General features: G+C 39.7%; 1 protein-coding gene across 1 annotated transcript; it reads left to right on the forward strand.

The window, feature by feature from the left end:
* Window positions 1–9,591: 9,591 nt before the first annotated feature.
* On the forward strand, window positions 9,592–16,713 carry ATP5MJ (ATP synthase membrane subunit j). The gene is made up of 4 exons (XM_072630075.1): window positions 9,592–9,710; window positions 14,807–14,930; window positions 15,454–15,477; window positions 16,357–16,713. Exons 2-4 carry the CDS (start codon window positions 14,807–14,809, stop codon window positions 16,392–16,394), a joined length of 186 nt encoding a protein of 61 aa, XP_072486176.1. The 5' UTR covers window positions 9,592–9,710; the 3' UTR covers window positions 16,395–16,713.
* Window positions 16,714–17,368: the final 655 nt, after the last annotated feature.

A 17,368-nucleotide genomic window follows, 5' to 3' on the forward strand; every position in this document is an offset into this window, starting at 1 on the left:
TGGGAAAGTCCTCTTGAAGAAGATGAAATCTAAGTTGAGTCTCTAAGGAAGCCAAAAAGTAGAGGTGAGGAGGGAGAGGGAGAGCATGGGGGACAGCCAAGGGAAAAAGCACATTGGAGAAATGGAGTTTCTTGTTTAATGAATAGCAAAAAGCCAAGGTTTCCTGAAATACAGAGAAGGGGGCATATACTAAAGACATCCTTAAGGTAAAAATGATAAACTAGACAACAGATCAGATATGTGAATTGAAGTCAAGGAGATTGCAATATTGGATGACCAGAAAGATGGTGATGCCCTCAACAGTAACAACTCCCTTTGGTAGAAAGATGATGAGTTTTTGGACATGTTGAGTTTGTAGGGATACCTATAGGACATCCAGTTTGAGATGTCCAGGAGGCAGCTGGTGATTGGAGAATGGAGCCTTGGTAGGAGGCTATGAGAGCTAGAGCTAGAGATCTACATGGAAATGACAACTGAAGCTGATGAGATCACTAAGTGAAAGAGTCTAGAGGGAGATGAGAGGAAGTCCTAGAAATAGAACCTTGGGGGATACTCATGGTTTGTGGGCATGACCTGAGTGAAGATTCACCAAAGGAGACACAGGAGTGTTTAGACAGGTAGGAGGAGAACTAGAAGAGTGCAGTATCAGGAAAATGGAGAAAATAAAAAGTATCCAGGAGAAAAGGGTGATCACTACTGTCAAAGGCTACAGAGAGGACAAGAAAGATGAGGACTGAGAAAAGGCCTTGAGATTTAGCATTTAAGAGACAACTGATAACTTTGAGAAAGCAGTTAATTGATGAATGAGGTAGGAAGTCAGACTGCCTAGAGTTTAGAAGAGATTTAAAGAGGAAGTAGGAGTGGAAACTCTGACATAAACCACCTTCTCAAAGAGTTCAGCCACTGGGGGAGGAGAGATATAGCTATTGGACAGAGTAGAATCAAGTGAGTGTTTTTTAAGGTTGGTGGAGATATGAGCCTGAGAATGATCGAATAGACAGAGATAAAAAATTAGAGAGAGTGGAGATGATAGGGAGGACAATCTGATAGCAAAGGAAATAAAGAATGTAATCAATTGTATCTGTAAAAGGATTTTTGCCTTGGCAAGGAGAAGGAGCCCCCTCTTCATCGGAGATGGGTAGAGAGGTCAAGGAGGATAATGGAAGACATGTAAGTGATGTGAGATGTGAAAGAAGGAAGAAGAACCTATTAACAAATGGCCTCAATTTTTTTGGTGAAGTATGAGATGAGGTGTTTGGCTGAGAGCATGGGGGAGTGCTGCCATAGGAATCTTGAGATGGAAAGGTTTGGAATATCTACTATGGTGAGTGGGAGAGTGAATCTATTAGGAAGTTGTAAAAGGATAGCCTTCCTGCAATGAAGGCAAGGTTAAGATCACATGATATAAATTTGTAGCTGTCCTACTCATCAGAATTTTGTAACTTTCTCCAGCTTTGTTTAGAAGCATGTGAGTGAGAGTGACTACCATGTATGGCGGTAATTATCTAAGGCTGAGGTTTGGCACAAGGCAAGATTGGTCATAGGAAAAGGGGGAAAGACATTCCAGCGTAGAGAAGAGGGTAGAATTGGAGTGATTCACCAATGTATTTAGATAGGGAAGGGAGAAGCTTGTTCAGGAGGAATGGCATGAGGAAAAAACTAAGGAGTGGGGGAACTGGGGGTCAAAGTGAGGATTAAGAATGGGGTTAGGAATGGGAGAAGCAGGGAAAGATGGAATGATAGAAGCTTATAATCATAGTCCATTTGTGAGTGATGACAATAGCAAGGGCATGGCCATCTCTGTCTGTAGTGGAGGTGGAATGTAAAATGAGGTCATGGGACAAACATAGATTGGGGAACTGGGAAGTTAGTGTATTATAATAATGATAATAATAGCTACCATCCATATAGCAGTAAGTGCCAGGCTCTGTGCTAAATATTTGACAATTGTTATATCATTTGATCCTCCCAACAACCCTGGGAAGTAGGTACTACCATCATCCTCTTCTTACAGATGAGGAAACTGAGGTAAACAGAGGCTAAATGACTTGCCCAGATTTGCAAAGTTAATGAGTATATAAGGTTGGATTTGAACTGAACTCTTTCTGACTTCACTCCTTGTGCTCTAGCCACTATACCACCTAGCTGTCCATGCCTTTGATGGAATATCAATAAATATGTATTTTAGAGTCTTCTAATTTGAAGGCAGGAGTTGGAGAGTAGAGGAATGACTATGAGCCAGGTCCTGGATTCATTGAGGAAGGAGGGAGAAAATCCTAGGTGTAGATAATTTCCACTAGGGTCTGGATTGGGTGATAAATTTGAAAAGTGTGAACCTCAAAGGATGAAAGGTGGTTGAGTAATGGTTGTTGGAGAGTCTAGAGTAACTTTCAGTAAGAGTTTGTTTTGATCCTAGGCAAGTCACTTAATCTCAGTGCCCAGATAACTTTCTAAGACTGTCAGTTACAGAAAGGGTACAGACTTGTACTGGGAAAGAGAATTTCCACACCAGAAGCTCCCCATAACAATAAAAGCACAAATTCAATCCAAAAGGATAGTATATAAAGGTCTTGGTAAAGTTATAGCTCCAGAGGGAAAATGTCAGGTAAAAACTGTAGCAGTGCCAGTCCCTAAAAAATTAAGTAATATGAATTTTAGAGGCTGAAAAGACCAAGTGATTTCCTCTAGAATCATTCTGCAGCACAGGAGCAGAATTGAAGAAGGTAGGCATGAGGTGATTAAGCAAGGATGAAGACTGGCTGGGTTTGTTCAGAGGTAGATCAAGGGATCAAGGATGCAGGGGTCAAGGATGCAAGGGTTAAGTGCAATGTATAGCTGAACTGACTAAATAGGATCAAGACTTTTAAAGATGGGGCAGAACCAAGATGGCAGAGTAGAAAGATGCACCTACTCAAGCTCTTCCCCCATAGCCCATAAAATACCTGTAAAAAATGACTCTAAACAAATTCTAGAGCAGCAGAAGCCACAAAATGACAGAGTGAAAGAGATTTCCAGCCCAAGGCAGCTTGGAAGGTTGACAGGAAAGGTCTATCACATGGGGCACACAGTGGAGCGCAGCCCGCAGAGCATAGCCCAGCCTTACTGCACAGCACCAGCAGGAACAGGACTAGAGCAGGCCTTGGGGGCAGAATTCCCAACCACAGCTGGGATTCCCAGATCCCTCAACCCACAAATGCCAAAGACAGCTTCAAAGCTCAGTGAGAAAGCTTTTTCACCTGGGTGAGAAGGGAGTAGGGTCCTCCCCTAGCCCTGGCCCCATGTGGCAGCAGTAGCAGCAGCATCCATTTTTGGAGCCCTCAACCTAAAGACCCTGGGGTAATTGAGCTGCTGATCTGAGTCTCAGCCCTGAGTGGCAGTTCTGCAGTGAGGAAGAGTGCTGTCCGTGGTGAAGCTGGTGGAGGCTCTGGAAAGGGAATTCTACTTGCAGATCCTGGGCACAAAAATTTGGTAGCTCCCAGACCAGAGCACAGGCCAGGAGAGGAGTAAACTCCTCTCCCTTAATTGTGCCACCATGGAGGAACTGAGAACTTACAGGTCTCCAGAGTATACCCTCCTCTTGACAAAGGACTCAAAAGTCAAGTAACTGGCTGGGAAAATGCCCAAAAAAGGAGAAAAAAATAAGACTATAGAAGGTTACTTTCTTGGTAGGCATTTATTTTCTTCCATCCTGTCAGATGAGGAAGAACAATGCTTACCATCAGAGGAAGACATAAAAGTCAAGGTTTCTGCATCCAAAACCTCCAAAATGAATACGCAATGGTCTCAGGCCATGGAAGAGCTCAAAAAGGATTTTGAAAATCAAGTAAGAGAGGTGGAGGAAACATTGGGAAGACAAATGAGAGAGATGCAAGAAAAGCATGAAAAGTGAGTCAACAGTTTGCTAAAAGGAGACCCAAAAAATGCTGAAGAAAATAACACCTTTAAAAATAGACTAACTCAAATGGCAAGAGAGGCCCAAACAGTCAATGAGGAGAAGAATGCTTTAAAAAGTAGAATTAGCCAAATGGAAAAGGAGGTTCAAAAGCTCACTGAAGAAAATAGTTCTTTAAAAACTAGAATGGAGCAGATGGAAGTTAATGACTTTGTGAGAAACCAAGAAATTACAAAACAAAACCAAAAGAATGAAAAAATAGAAGATAATGTGAAATATCTCATTGGAAAAGCAACTGACCTGGAAAATAGATCCATAATTTAAAAATTATGGGACTACCTGAAAGCCATGATCAAAAAAGGGACTAGACATCATCTTTCATCATCTATCAAGGAAAACTGCCCTGATATTCTAGAACCAGAGGGTAAAATAAATATTGAAAGAATCTACCAGTCACCTCCTGAATGAAGTCCAAAAAGAAAAACTCCTAGGAGTATTGTAGCCAAATTCCAGAGTTCCCAGGTCAAGGAGAAAATATTGCAAGCAGTCAGACAGAAACAATTCGAGTATTGTGGAAATATAATCAGGATAACACAATATCTAGTAGCTTCTACATTAAAGGATCGAAGGGTGTGGAACATGATATTCCAGAAGTCAAAGGGACTAGGATTAAAACCAAGAATCACCTACCCAGCAAAAGTGAGTATAATACTTCAGGGGAGAAAATGGTTATTCAATGAAATAGAGGACTTTCAAGCATTCTTGATGAAAAGACCAGGGCTGAATAGAAATTTTACTTTCAAACACAAGAATCAATAGAAACATGAAAATGTAAACAACAAAGAGAAATCATAAGGGACTTACTAAAGTTGAACTGTTTACATTCCTACATGGAAAGATAATATTTGTAACTCTTGAAACTTTTCTCAGTAGGAGGGATTTTATATATATAATTATATATATATATATATATATATATATATATATATATATATATATATATAAAGGCACAGGGTGAGTTGAATAGGAAGGGATGGTATCTAAAAAATAAAATTAAGGTGTGAGAGAGGAATATATTGGGAGGAAAAAAGGAGAAATGGAATGGGGCAAATTATCTTTCATAAAAGGGGCCAGAGAAAGCTTTTTCAATGGAGGGGAAAAGGGGGGAGGTGAGAAGAAAAAAGAGAGTTTACTCTCATCACATTTGGTTTAAGGAGGGAATAATATGCACACTCAATTTGGTGTGAAAATCTATCTTACTGTGGAAAGTAGGGGAGAAGGGGATAAGCGGGTTGTGAGGGGATGACAGAAGGGAGGGCAAATGGGAGGAGGGAATAATAAGAAGTAATTACTTTAGGGGAGGAACAAGGTCTAAAGAGAGAATGGAATAAATGGGAGGCAGGATAGGATGGAGGGAAATATAATTAGTCTTTCACAACATGACTATTATGGAAGTCTTTAGCAAAACTACACATATATAGCCTATATTGAATTGCTTGCCTTCTCAGTGGGGATGGGTGGGGAGGGAGAAAGGGAGAGAAGGTGGATCTCAAAGTTTAAGGAATGAATGTTGAGAATTGTTTTTGCATGCAACTGGGAAATAAGAAATACAGGTAATGGGGTATAGAAATCTATCTTGTCCTACAAGAAAAGAGAGAAGATGGGGATAAGGGAAGGGAGGGGTGTGATAGAAGGGAGTGCAGATTGGGGGAAGGGGTAATCAGAATGCAGTGTTTCAGGGTAAGGGAGGGGAGAGATGGGGAGAAAATTTGGAACTCAAAATCTTGAGGAAATGAATGTTGAAAACTAAAAATAAATAAATTTTTTTAAAAAGAATTTTAAGGAAAGAAAATTAGCCCAGAGCAAGGATAATGGCAGGTATGTGGACAGAGAAAAGAATCCAGAGAAACTGAATATCAAGAGAATATTGAAGGTTAAGGACTGAGACAGAGAAATGGAATGGCAGTTAATGGTCAGAAAACAGAATTTCATTGTTTGAATTATTTATTTTTATTTATTTAAAAAACTGAGTTTTGAATTCTCTTCCTCCCACTCCTCACCCACTCAGTGTGAAGGCAAGAAATGTGATATCAATTATATCTGTTAAATCATGCAAAAATATTTCCATGTTAGCCATGTTAACAAAAAGAAAAAAGAAAAAGAAAGAAAGTGAAAAAAGTATGCTTCAATTTACATTCAGACTCCATCAGTTCTTTCTCTGGAGATGGATAGCATTTTTCATCAAAGATCCTTCAGAACTATCTTGGATCCTTGTGTTGCCGAGAACGGCTAAGACATTCAAAGTTGATCATTGTACAATATTGCTGTTCCTGTGCACAGTATTCTCCTGGCTCTGTTCAATTCACTTTCCATGACTTCATAAAAATCTTTCCAGGTTTTTCTGAAATTCACCTGCTTATCTTTTCTTATAGAACAATAGTATTCTAATACATTCCTACAACTTGTTCAGCCATTCCCCAATTGATGGGCATCCCCTCAATTTCCAATTCTTTGTCACCACAAAAAGAGCTGCTATAAATATTTTGGTTCATGTGGGTCCTCTTTCCTTTTTTATGATATCTGGGGGATAGAGGTTTAAAAGTGGTATTGCTAGATCAAAGGGTATGCCGCTTTATAGCCCTTTGGGCAGAGTTCCAAATTGTTCTCCTGAATAGTTGGGTAAGTTCACAACTGTACTAACAATTCATTAGTGTCCCAATTTTTCCATATCCCTTCCAACATTTGTCAATTTCCCTTTCTGTCATATTAGCCAAAATGATAGGTGTGAGGTGGTATGTCAAAGTTGATTTAATTTACATTTCCCTAACCAGTAGTGATTGAGAGCTTTTTTTCATGTGATTGCAGAAAGCTTTGATTTCTTTGAAAACTACATGTTCATATCCTTTGATTATTTATCAATTGGAGAATGACTCATATTCTTATAAATTTAACTCAATTCTCCACATATTTGAGAAATGAAACCTTTATCAGAGAAACTTTCTGTAAATTTGTCCCCCTAGCTCCCCGCTTTCCTTCTATTCTTGACTGCATTGGTTTTCTTTGTATTTTACATCCTGTGATCCTTCTCTTGTTTGATCATAAATTCTTCACTTATCTATAGATCTGACAGATAAAATTTTCCATGATCCCCTAATTTGCTTATAATGTCACCCTTTATGTCTAAATCAAGAGCCCATTTTGACCTTATCTTGGTATTCTGTGTGAGATACTGATGCATACCTAGATCCTGTCAAACTGCTTTCCAATTTTTCCAGCAATTTTTGTCAGATGTTGAGTTACTGTCCCAAAATCTTGGATCTTTGAGTTTGTCAAACACTGGATCACTATGATCATTTACTATTGTGTGCCTAATCTATTCCACTTATCCACCACTGTTTCTTGGCTAGTACCAGATTGTTTTGATGATTATCACTTTATAATACAGTTTGAGATCGGGTCACCTTCTTTCACAGTTTTTAGGTTTTTTTTTTTTTACTGATTCCCTTGATATTTTTGACTTTTTGTTCTTCCAGATGAATTTTGTTACTATTATTCTAGCTCTACAAAATAAGTTTTGGTAGTTTGATTAATATGGCATTGAATAAGTAAATTAATTTAGAATTGTCATTGTTATTATACTGGCTCTGCCTACACATGAACAATTAATATTTCTCCAATTGTTTGATCTTTGTGTGAAAAGTGTTATATAATTACTAGGTTTGTCTTGGCAGGTAGACTCCCAAGTATTTTAAAGTCTAAGGTTATTTAAAATGGAATTTCTCTGTGTATTTCTTTCTGCTGGACTTTGTGGGTAACATAGAAATGCTGATGATTTATGATTTATATGATTTATTTTATATCCTACAACTTTATTGGTTATTAATCGTTTCAACTAGTATTTAGTTATTTCTCTAAACATACCATCATATCATCTACAAAGAGTGCTAGTTTTGCTTCCTTATTGCCTGTTCTAAAACCTTCAATTTCTATTTCTTTTCTTAGTGCTATAGCTAACATTTCTAATATAATATAGAACAATAGTGGTGATAATGGGCATCTTTGTTTCACCCCTGATCTCACTGGAAGGGCTTCTAGCTTATCCCCATTACAGATAATGCTTAGTGATGGTTTTAGATGGATACTACTTAATTATTTTAAGGAAAGTTCTATTTATTCCTATGTTTTCTAGGAAGTATACAATTTTAATAGGGATGTGTTATCTTTCATCAAAAATTTTTTCTGTGTCCACTGAGATAATTTTTTGATTTTTGTTGATTTTTTTTATAGATATGGTCAAATATGCTGACATTTTCCTAATATTGAACCAGCTCTGTATTCCTGGCATAAATCCCACCTGGTCATAATGATCTATGTGATATATTGCTGTAATCTCCCTGCTATTATTTTATTTAAAATGTTTGCATCAATATTCATTTGGTAAATTGCTCTATAGTTTTCCTTCTCTGTTTTTGGTCTTCCTGGTATAGGTACCAAAACCACATTTGTACCATAAAAGGAATTTGTTAGACTCCCTATCTGCCTATTTTCCCAAATGATTTATACAGTAGTGGAATTGTTCAAGTTCTTTATAACGTCTAATTCAGCTCTCAGGAGAAATACAGATTATAGGATCAATCAGGAGATTGATACAATAGGATAGTTTTATATGGCGTAGTACAGAAGAGTGCAACATAGTATCTTGCTCAGTCTTTTCTTTGTGACACCACATGGGGTTTTTGTAGCAAAGATACTAGAAGGATTGGCCATTCCTTGCTCCAAACCATGAAGGCAAACAGAATGACTCGCCCAAGGTCACACAGCTGCCAGGTCTCTGAGGCTACATTTGAACTCCAAGCCTTGTGCGCCATCCACTGAGCCACCTGGCTACCTCCATGGTGTAAGTAGATCAGAGCAGAGCAGAGCGTAACCCAATAACCAGAAGAGTCCAAAGGGCTCCTCTAGTACTTATTCATCTCCTGCTTATGTGGTCCGGATGGTGCCAGGCTCTGGGAACTCAAATGCAAAGAATGAAAAAAAACATCTCTTTTCTGCAAACAGTTTACGTGAGAGGGGAGGAGAGCGCGGAAGCACACGTACATACGTAAGACTTATTAGCATAAATGTAAAATGGCTATATGCAAAGCAGCCAGAGTGCCGCTAGATGGCGCAGTGAGCGGAGCGCCCGCCCGGGAGTCAAAGGTGGCTTCAGACGGTGACTAGGTTGTGAGACCCTAGGCAAGTCACTCAATCCTTTGCCTCAGTTTCCTCATCTGTAAAAATTTGCTGAGGAAGGAAATGGAAAATACCACTCCAGTATTTCTGCCAGGAATATTCCAAATGGAGTTAGGACGAACCGGACACGACCGAAAAACGACTGAACAAGTCAAAGAGAAGGGAGGGGCGGGGAGGAGGAGACGTGGGGGGCAGGGCGGTGACCAGGGCGGGGGGCGCGCCGAGGAACGTAGCGGTCGCGCGGCTTCTAGATCCTGCCTGTGACGTAGCCCACCTCCCCTCTTCCCCTCCCCCCGCCCCCATCCCCGCCCCGCTCTCCGGCTCTCGGCTGTGCCCGCCCATCCCTCCTCCCAGGACAGTGGCTCTCCCGAGTCCTGCAGCGCCGGCGCGCGCCGCCTGGAGGCGCTGTCGCGGGAGGCCGACGCTCTGAGCAAACGGCGAGGCCCCGCCTTTTTGGGCGCTCCGTGGGCCGCTTTTCCCGACACTCCCCGCGAGGCCCCGGCTTTCGGGGTCACCTTTCCGAGTGTTTGGCCTTCCGCTGTTCCCTGCTGCCGGCTCAGGTTCCCGCGCGCAGAAGCCAGCCACGGTGAGAGAGGATCCGACTCGGAGCCGGCGCGGCCCGAGGCGTCCGGGACGGGGGCGTCCTCCTGCGTCCCCGGGCTCGGGGGCAGGGCAGAAGGGGGGAGGCCGGGACCTGCACGCCCGGGGGAGGGCGCTGGGCCGGAGCGCGCTTCTGGAGGCCTGTCTCAGGGCCTGGGCGTGTGTGGGGAGGGGGGATGTGTTAATAGTCATCACCGGTGTTGTCCCGTTGGGTCTTCACCACAGCCTTAGAAAGCAGGCCCCGCTATTGTGCCTATCTTACAGAGGAGGAAAAAGGAGACAGGCAGATTAAGGGACTTGCCCGGGTCTCCCAGCTGTTAAGTGTCCTAGACAGGATTTGGTCTATAAAGGTCACTGAGACCAGAGAGGAGGAGGGAGGAGCAGAGAAGGCGAGCAGGGAGAAGGAGGGCAAGAATAGGGCTCTGTGCAGTCGGGATAGGAAGGAGGGGAACCAAGGTGAGCCGGAGGTGAGGCAAGTGATGGGTGATGGAAGGGGGCCAAGATGTGGAGGAAATTGGGAAGAAGGTGAGCAGAGATAAGAGGAAAAGGAGGGTAAAGAAAGGAGAGGAAAAAGGGAGAGCTGAGGGGCACCTTGGCCCTACCTTTAACAAACCTGAAACAGTGGCCTTGGGGTCATATTTATCCACACTGAAAGTTGAGCCTCTCCTTTTTACAGAGAAGGTATGGAAGGTCCAGAGGCAGAGACATGCCCTGAAGGTTACACAGAAATTGGAGAGACCTGGGACTACAATCCATGCTATTCAAAATATAATAAGTATTCCATTAATTCAAGAGCAGTGTGGTAATGTTGGTGTGCCATGGTCTTCTTACGTGATTAACTGGCACCCATTCTGGTGGAGCAGAAAGATGGGCTCTGGAATGCGTGCAGATCCCACCCTGAAGCTTACTGCTTAACTAACCATAGGCAAAGCTCTTGCCTTTACTGGGCATCAGTTTTCTCTTTTGTAAAATGAGGGAGTTGGACTACATGACCTTGGAGATCCCTTCTAACTCTTAACTCTTTGATTCTGCCATTGACCTCTTTCACCTAATAAAAATAATGGGTGTGTCCATAGAATTTACATGTTTTATTTCATTTGTGGAGAAGCAACATAAGATGTCTTCAAAAACATTTATGATCTGGAAAGGAGGTAGGCCTATGTTGTAGCAGCTTTGACTAAAAATAGACTTCTAGTTGGATTTAGGGAAAGATATTCAAGAATCATAAATGTTGAGATATCCGATGAATTGTAGCATATGGCAGTAGAGGGAATATCTAAATCAATCAAAGTATCTCAATACTCCCCAGCCTTTCTCCTTTGGTTTGGAAGACTCGGGTTTTAATCCTTTCCCTACCATTTACTGTCCACTAGTCCTTTAAGGTGTCATGTATCTGCCACCTTTTCCACAAAGCCTTTCTGGATCCCACTGTAGTTATCATCTCCTTCCTTCAACTGCCTTATATTTTGTAAATTTATCTCTCCAATAGAATACAAGAATACACCCTCTTTGAGAGTAAGAACTACTTTTTGTTTTGTCTTTGCATCCCTAGTTCCCAGCACTAGATTTGGTAAACTTAGGAAGGCCTGGGCAAATCACTTAATCTCTCTGTGTCTCAGTTTCTTTATCTGTAAAATTTCTAGGGGGGAGGTTTACTTCCAGCAGAATCTATGATTCTATGAAATTCTTCTCGAATGAATGAATGTATGGCCTTGAGCAAATCTCTTCTTTGTATCTCAGTTGCTTTATTTACATGAAGGGATTGGACTAAATGATCCCTTCCAGGTCTAATCTATGGTCCAGAGATCCCTTACTACCTGATCTTTTTGTTGAAGGCACCTAAAGACAAATATTTAATTCATAAATTTAGGACTAGAAAGGATTTCCATATCATCAGGTCCAACCCCTGAATTTTGCACTTGAGGTGCAAACATATACATATACATACAAACATACAAACAAATATATACAAAACAAGCTGTATTATTAAAAGAGGGAAGACACTGGAGGTGAGGTTTTAGTTGGGACTTCAAAGAAGCCAGGGAGGTCAGTTATCAGAGTGGAGGAGGGAGAGCATTCCAGGCATGGCTGGGGAGCCAGAGAGAATGTTCAGAGCTGAGGGATCTGGAGGATTCATGGAACAGCCAGTAGACCAGAGGCTCTGGATCTAAGAGTTTGTGTCAGGGAGTACAGTGTAGGAAGACAGGAAAAGTAGGAAGGGGCTAGGTTATGGTGGACTTGGAGCATTTTTGGAGACAATAGGAAGCCACCAGAATTTATTGAGTAGGGAGGTGACATGAGCAGATTTGTCCTTTAAGAAAATCACTTTTAGTGGCTGATGGAGAGTGTATTGGGAACACTTGAGGCAGGCTGACCCACCATTAGGCTCTTTCAGGAATTGAGGTGTGAGGCAATGAGGGCCTGCACTAGAGTGGTGGCATTGTCAGAGGAAAGAAGTGGGCATATTGGAGAGATGCTGTGAAGATGAAATGGACAGGCCTTGGCCACAGCTTGAATATTGGGGGTGGGGCACAGAGCCTAGGTGTGTCCAGAGGAGAGATAGTGAAGAATTCTACACGACTCCTAGGTTGTGGGCCTGAGGGACTGGCTTACCTAAAGTTAGACAATGAAATGGCATTAAAACCAGTCTTCTGACTTCTATTTACAAGTCTTTTCACTGCCTCATAATAACTGCAATACCATGTTTGAAGGGTTCACCATTTTCCTCACTGTGGTACTCCTTAATAAATTGTTTTATTTATGCTTTAGTGGATTGTAGTGAGTGACAGTGGCTGAAAAACCTTCACCTGTAGGCCAGCCTTCTGATGATGTCTGGCAGTAGTGGCTAATAGACTTTCCTCACACATACAGTAAGGCTGGTGGTGTGGTTATTTCTGTTTTACAGATTAGGCCACTGAGGATTAAAGAAGCTCACTGACTTTTGGGTGGACACTAGAAGCTGAGTCTCCCAACTCCAGATCGAGAGTTCATTCTGTTATACATTGTACATTTTATTGTCCTGATAATGAAAGGCAGAAGATAATGGGAGAATTTGCATTATATTCTATAATAGTCATCAGCAGCATGTAAGAGAAGTGGTGTTTTGATGTCTAAGACTGCACAACACTACTGCAGTGTACTAAATATTAATAAATAGAAAATGCAGTTGGGATAAAGGGTAGATTTTGATATCCCACCAAGTGGGGTTTTTCAATATTACAAGAAGCTTTATTTAGAAATTCAAAGGAAAAGAGATTTTTGTTTCTTTTTGCCACTTTCTGCCTGTTACACCTTCCCCTCTCACCCCTTCTGCCACCGCTTTCTCTTCTCTCCTCAGTTACCCCTGGTCTTTCTTCTGGAAATGCCTTGTGTTTGAAAATTACCCCTCTAGTTACCGCACCTGCACTATAAGTTAGCATGAAATCTGATGAAAGTAATTAATACTAAAATGAGTGGCACTAGATGGAGAGTTTATTTGCATTTTTAGAGTTGAGCTGCTTTAATGAATCTCAGTGGTAAACTATGTGGACTATCTTTCCCATTGTAATTTCCCAACAGCCAAAAAAGTTTTGATTGTTTGAACTCTGAACAGAATATTTGAATAAAGGTCTCAAAGGACCTGATATTCACTGGTGTGAATGAATATATAAATTGGAAAAATATGAAGAGCTTAATAGTGAGGGAACTTTGCTAAATTGAGGATACAGATATAAACAGGGAAGTTGGAACTTACTTTGTAATTGGAAAAAAAAACTCACACCACTAGGAAAATGGTGGTCAGAGAATAGGGTTTTGTACTGGGAATAGTGAAGGCCGGAGGGCAGATGATTGTTTAGTCTTTTCTAGCCCTGGTAGTGTTGGTTTGATTATTTCTCAGAGCTAGAGTAAGAAGGGGAGAGGGGATAGTTACACCCCTAGCAGGATGGCATGGGGATTGCCATGCAGTTGTGGTAAGCCCAAGACCAGTAAGGTGCAGTAGAACACGAAGTGCTCAGAACCCTGGGGGCCTGTGGGTGGGAGCTCCAGTTCCTGGTTCTTGGTTGAAGCAGATGGAGAACAGGCTGTATGGCATGGAGATGGTCTGGGAATATCTTTGTTTATTATCCTCACCCCATGCCTGAAAACAGGAGGCACTCAGCACTTTAGAACCAAAAGTGGCATATCTGTCCAATCCCCTGATTTATGATGAGGCATCTAAGACCCAGAGAGGAGTGATTTGACCAGGGTCATGTAATGAGTTGAGATAACTCTGTGAGTTTCTGATCTATGATAGTTCTCCTATCAACTCACTTCCAAAAAGTATTAATTAAAGTTATCAAGTCACAAAAATAACTGAATTGTGTAACCTAAATAAAAACTAGACAATAAATTGACTTTCCCCAAATAAAAAAGTATTATAATTTTAGATTGTCTTAGTAAAAGTATTTTCATAACAAGGAAAGTAATCATAGAATTTAGAATTGGAAATGGATCTGAGATTTTTTACATCTTTCATTTTATAAATGAAGAAACTGAAGAGGTTAAGGTACTTGATGTAGATCATACAAAGATCACCAGGGTAGAGAATCCAAGTTGCCTCACTTCAAATCCAGGACTCTTTCTGTTATGCATTACTGTCCATCCTGTACTCTCCCTGGTCAGACCATAATCCAAAGTATTTTAAGCAGGATTCATGCCCCAGTTAAGACTTAGACTACCTCAGTGATCTGTCCTTTCTGATTCTGGAATGATATGTATGATTCTATGAAACAACAATGCAATACTGCATATGTTAAATACCACTATGTATGATAGAGATACAAAGTGCTATTGAGGATTCAAAGGAGGGAACAATGGGGGGGAGCAGGGAAACTTCCATAAAAGAGGGAAAGCTCTACCTCGATCTTATGAAAGAACAGAAAGGATTTGGAACCCCAGAAGGGAGACAAGTCAGAATATGGCATGGGGGGGGGGGGGGGGGGGGAGGTGAGGAAAAACAGCCTAGAAGGGTCAATAAATATTTTTGAACAAATAATAATCTGAATTTTTAGTAGTGTGAAATGCCTAAATTTACTATTCACTAAATTTACTGTTAATTTTCAGATGTTACAGAGCTTCATTAAAAATATTTGGACTCCACTGAAGCCCTACTATACCCAGGTTTACCAGGAAATCTGGGTAGGAATGGGTGTGATGGGATTGATTGTTTACAAAATCAGAAGTGCTGGTAAGTTGCATTGTGTTTGGTTCTTGAGAGATAGGAAGGGAAAGAGAAAAGGGTTTGGGGAAAAGGGTTCCTGTGGGAAGTCAGGGATTGGCATAACTAAGTCTCATACAAACCTTGATTTTAGTAATTTGTTTCAGATTAAATAGGGGTATCTTTAGCATACTGGACAGCTGTATCTGTCTTAAACATTGTGTTGGAAAACATTTTGCTTTGGGACCTTTAAACTATTAGATATGGCTAATTGGGAATAAAGAAGACATAAACCTTTCAAAATACAAAATTTGGAAAGCATTGTTTATAGCTTTTCTGGTTTTCCTGTTTTGGAGCCCTTTTGGAAAACCTAGTAATTTTATGTATTACATTAGTTAGTGAAGAACTCAACTAGATATCACTCAAAATAATTCTTGAGTGGTATATCTTCCGAGACATTAAATTATGTCACATGTTGTTACTTAATTGGATATAATGGATAAAAAAAATTAGCTTATAACAGAGACTAATAATATGTTGTTCTAATTTTTAGATAAAAAAAGCAAAGCTTTGAAAGGTAAGTCTTTTGGGGAAGGGAATGGGATAGGGATGGATCTTTTCTTTTTTTTTTTTTTTTTTTTGTAAGAAGTTCTTGTGTTATTACAAAAATTTAAGTCTACCAGAAAAAACTCTGGATCTTTTCTTAAAATAACATTTTTAATACTGTAGAAGCAAAACTTTTCAAAATAATATGTAAAGTGCAAAGGGAATATTTCAGAATATCATATTTGAGTTATACACATAGTTGCAGTAAAGTAGTATTCTCAAAGCAATTTTTGCTGTTTTTTTGTCCTAAACATTTTCTTTGAAAAACTATCAAAGAAGGTTATATAATAATTTGAGTGGTATCCAAAATGTTTGACAACTTGACAGCAGTTGGGGAGGTGAGGGTGGGTTTGAGAGGGCAGTCACAAACCAGTAGTTAAATCATACTATCACTTTTAAATAATGAAGTGTATTTAATTCAAAACTTGGTGATGAAATTACACTCATTTTATTGGAGCCAGGTTCTGAATATTTTCTTCTTTCCCATTGTAATTTCCCAATAGCCAAAAAAGATATGATTATTTGAACTCTGAACAGAATGTTTGTTTTAATAGCAAAAGGAAACTTTGCAGAGGAGCTAGATAAATTGAAGTGGTTTTACTTTGGTGACAGTTATGACTATTTCATTACCCTGGCTGTCTCACATAGGTAAATGTATATGGAAATAAGATGTTTTTAGAAAAAAAACTTTTAATATTTTTGAAATTAATATAAAACTTGATTTTTCTAATAGGAAATTAACATTTATATTTCCTGTTTTTTCTCTGTCTCCTTTACTAGCAACTTGCAGTCTATTGTTTGTTATTTTCTAAATTATAGTATAATTCCTACTGTATTTTTATTTCCAAAGGTTCAGGTTCAGCTGCTTCTGCTCATGGACATCATTAACAGGATTTACCTTAGGATTATGCATAATGTGAAACATCAGGCCGACTATAAATTTTGGACATTTGATGATGGAAGAATGCAAGGATTTCCCATGTTAACTTTTAGGCTTTTATTCATACGATGAAATAAAGTCATATATATATACAAGGAAATTATTGTGTTCCAGTTCAATTAAGATATCATCCCTTTTTTGTTTATCTGGTTCTCACAACTTTGATCTGTATATACATTGCAAATTCAGCATTTGTTTTGTAATGTATCTGGTGGATTAACTGTAATTACCTCAAATAAAATGATTAAAACTTTTGGAACTTTCAAATTTTTAAGTCTAGTGGAGCTGAGTGATGTCAGTAAGTACCTTGACTTGCTTAAAACTTGGTAATGGAATTTACCCCAGGATTCAATAATTGAGTTTCTAATAAGGTTTGGTCTTCAAGGTTTGAGGAGGGACAGAAATTTCTCAGAAAATATGTTTAACTGGCCACACAGAAAAAAAACCCCATGAACCCTCAAATTTCATTTCCCATAATTCTCTCTCCCCCCCATATGCACACATATATATGTTTTATAATTTGTTTAGTTTACTCTTTAGCTAATATAGGAGACATATAAATGTTGGAGTGGAAATAAACATTCACTATGTCATCCAGGATTACAAGATTATTTCTTTTGCTTTCATTGAGTGAATGCATACAGTTCTCCCAACTTCTTCACTAAATAACAATTTAATCTGTTTATCTGAAAAAAAAAGTTTATTGATGCTTTTATTTGCATTGTCCTACTAATTTCTTTCCCACACACCCCTCCCAAATTGTGACAAAAAAACCATCAAAGCCAATCAATACAACTATGTTTATCAATATCCTGCACTTTTTAAAAAAATTTTATTTTCCATTGAGAAAACAAGAAAAAAACTCAAGCAAAACAAAATTTCTCATTGGCCATTTCTTTTTTTAAAAAGCACCTCTTGTTCT

This window comes from Notamacropus eugenii, chromosome 1 (assembly GCF_028372415.1).
Source record: "Notamacropus eugenii isolate mMacEug1 chromosome 1, mMacEug1.pri_v2, whole genome shotgun sequence".
Classification (NCBI taxonomy): Eukaryota; Metazoa; Chordata; class Mammalia; order Diprotodontia; family Macropodidae; genus Notamacropus; species Notamacropus eugenii.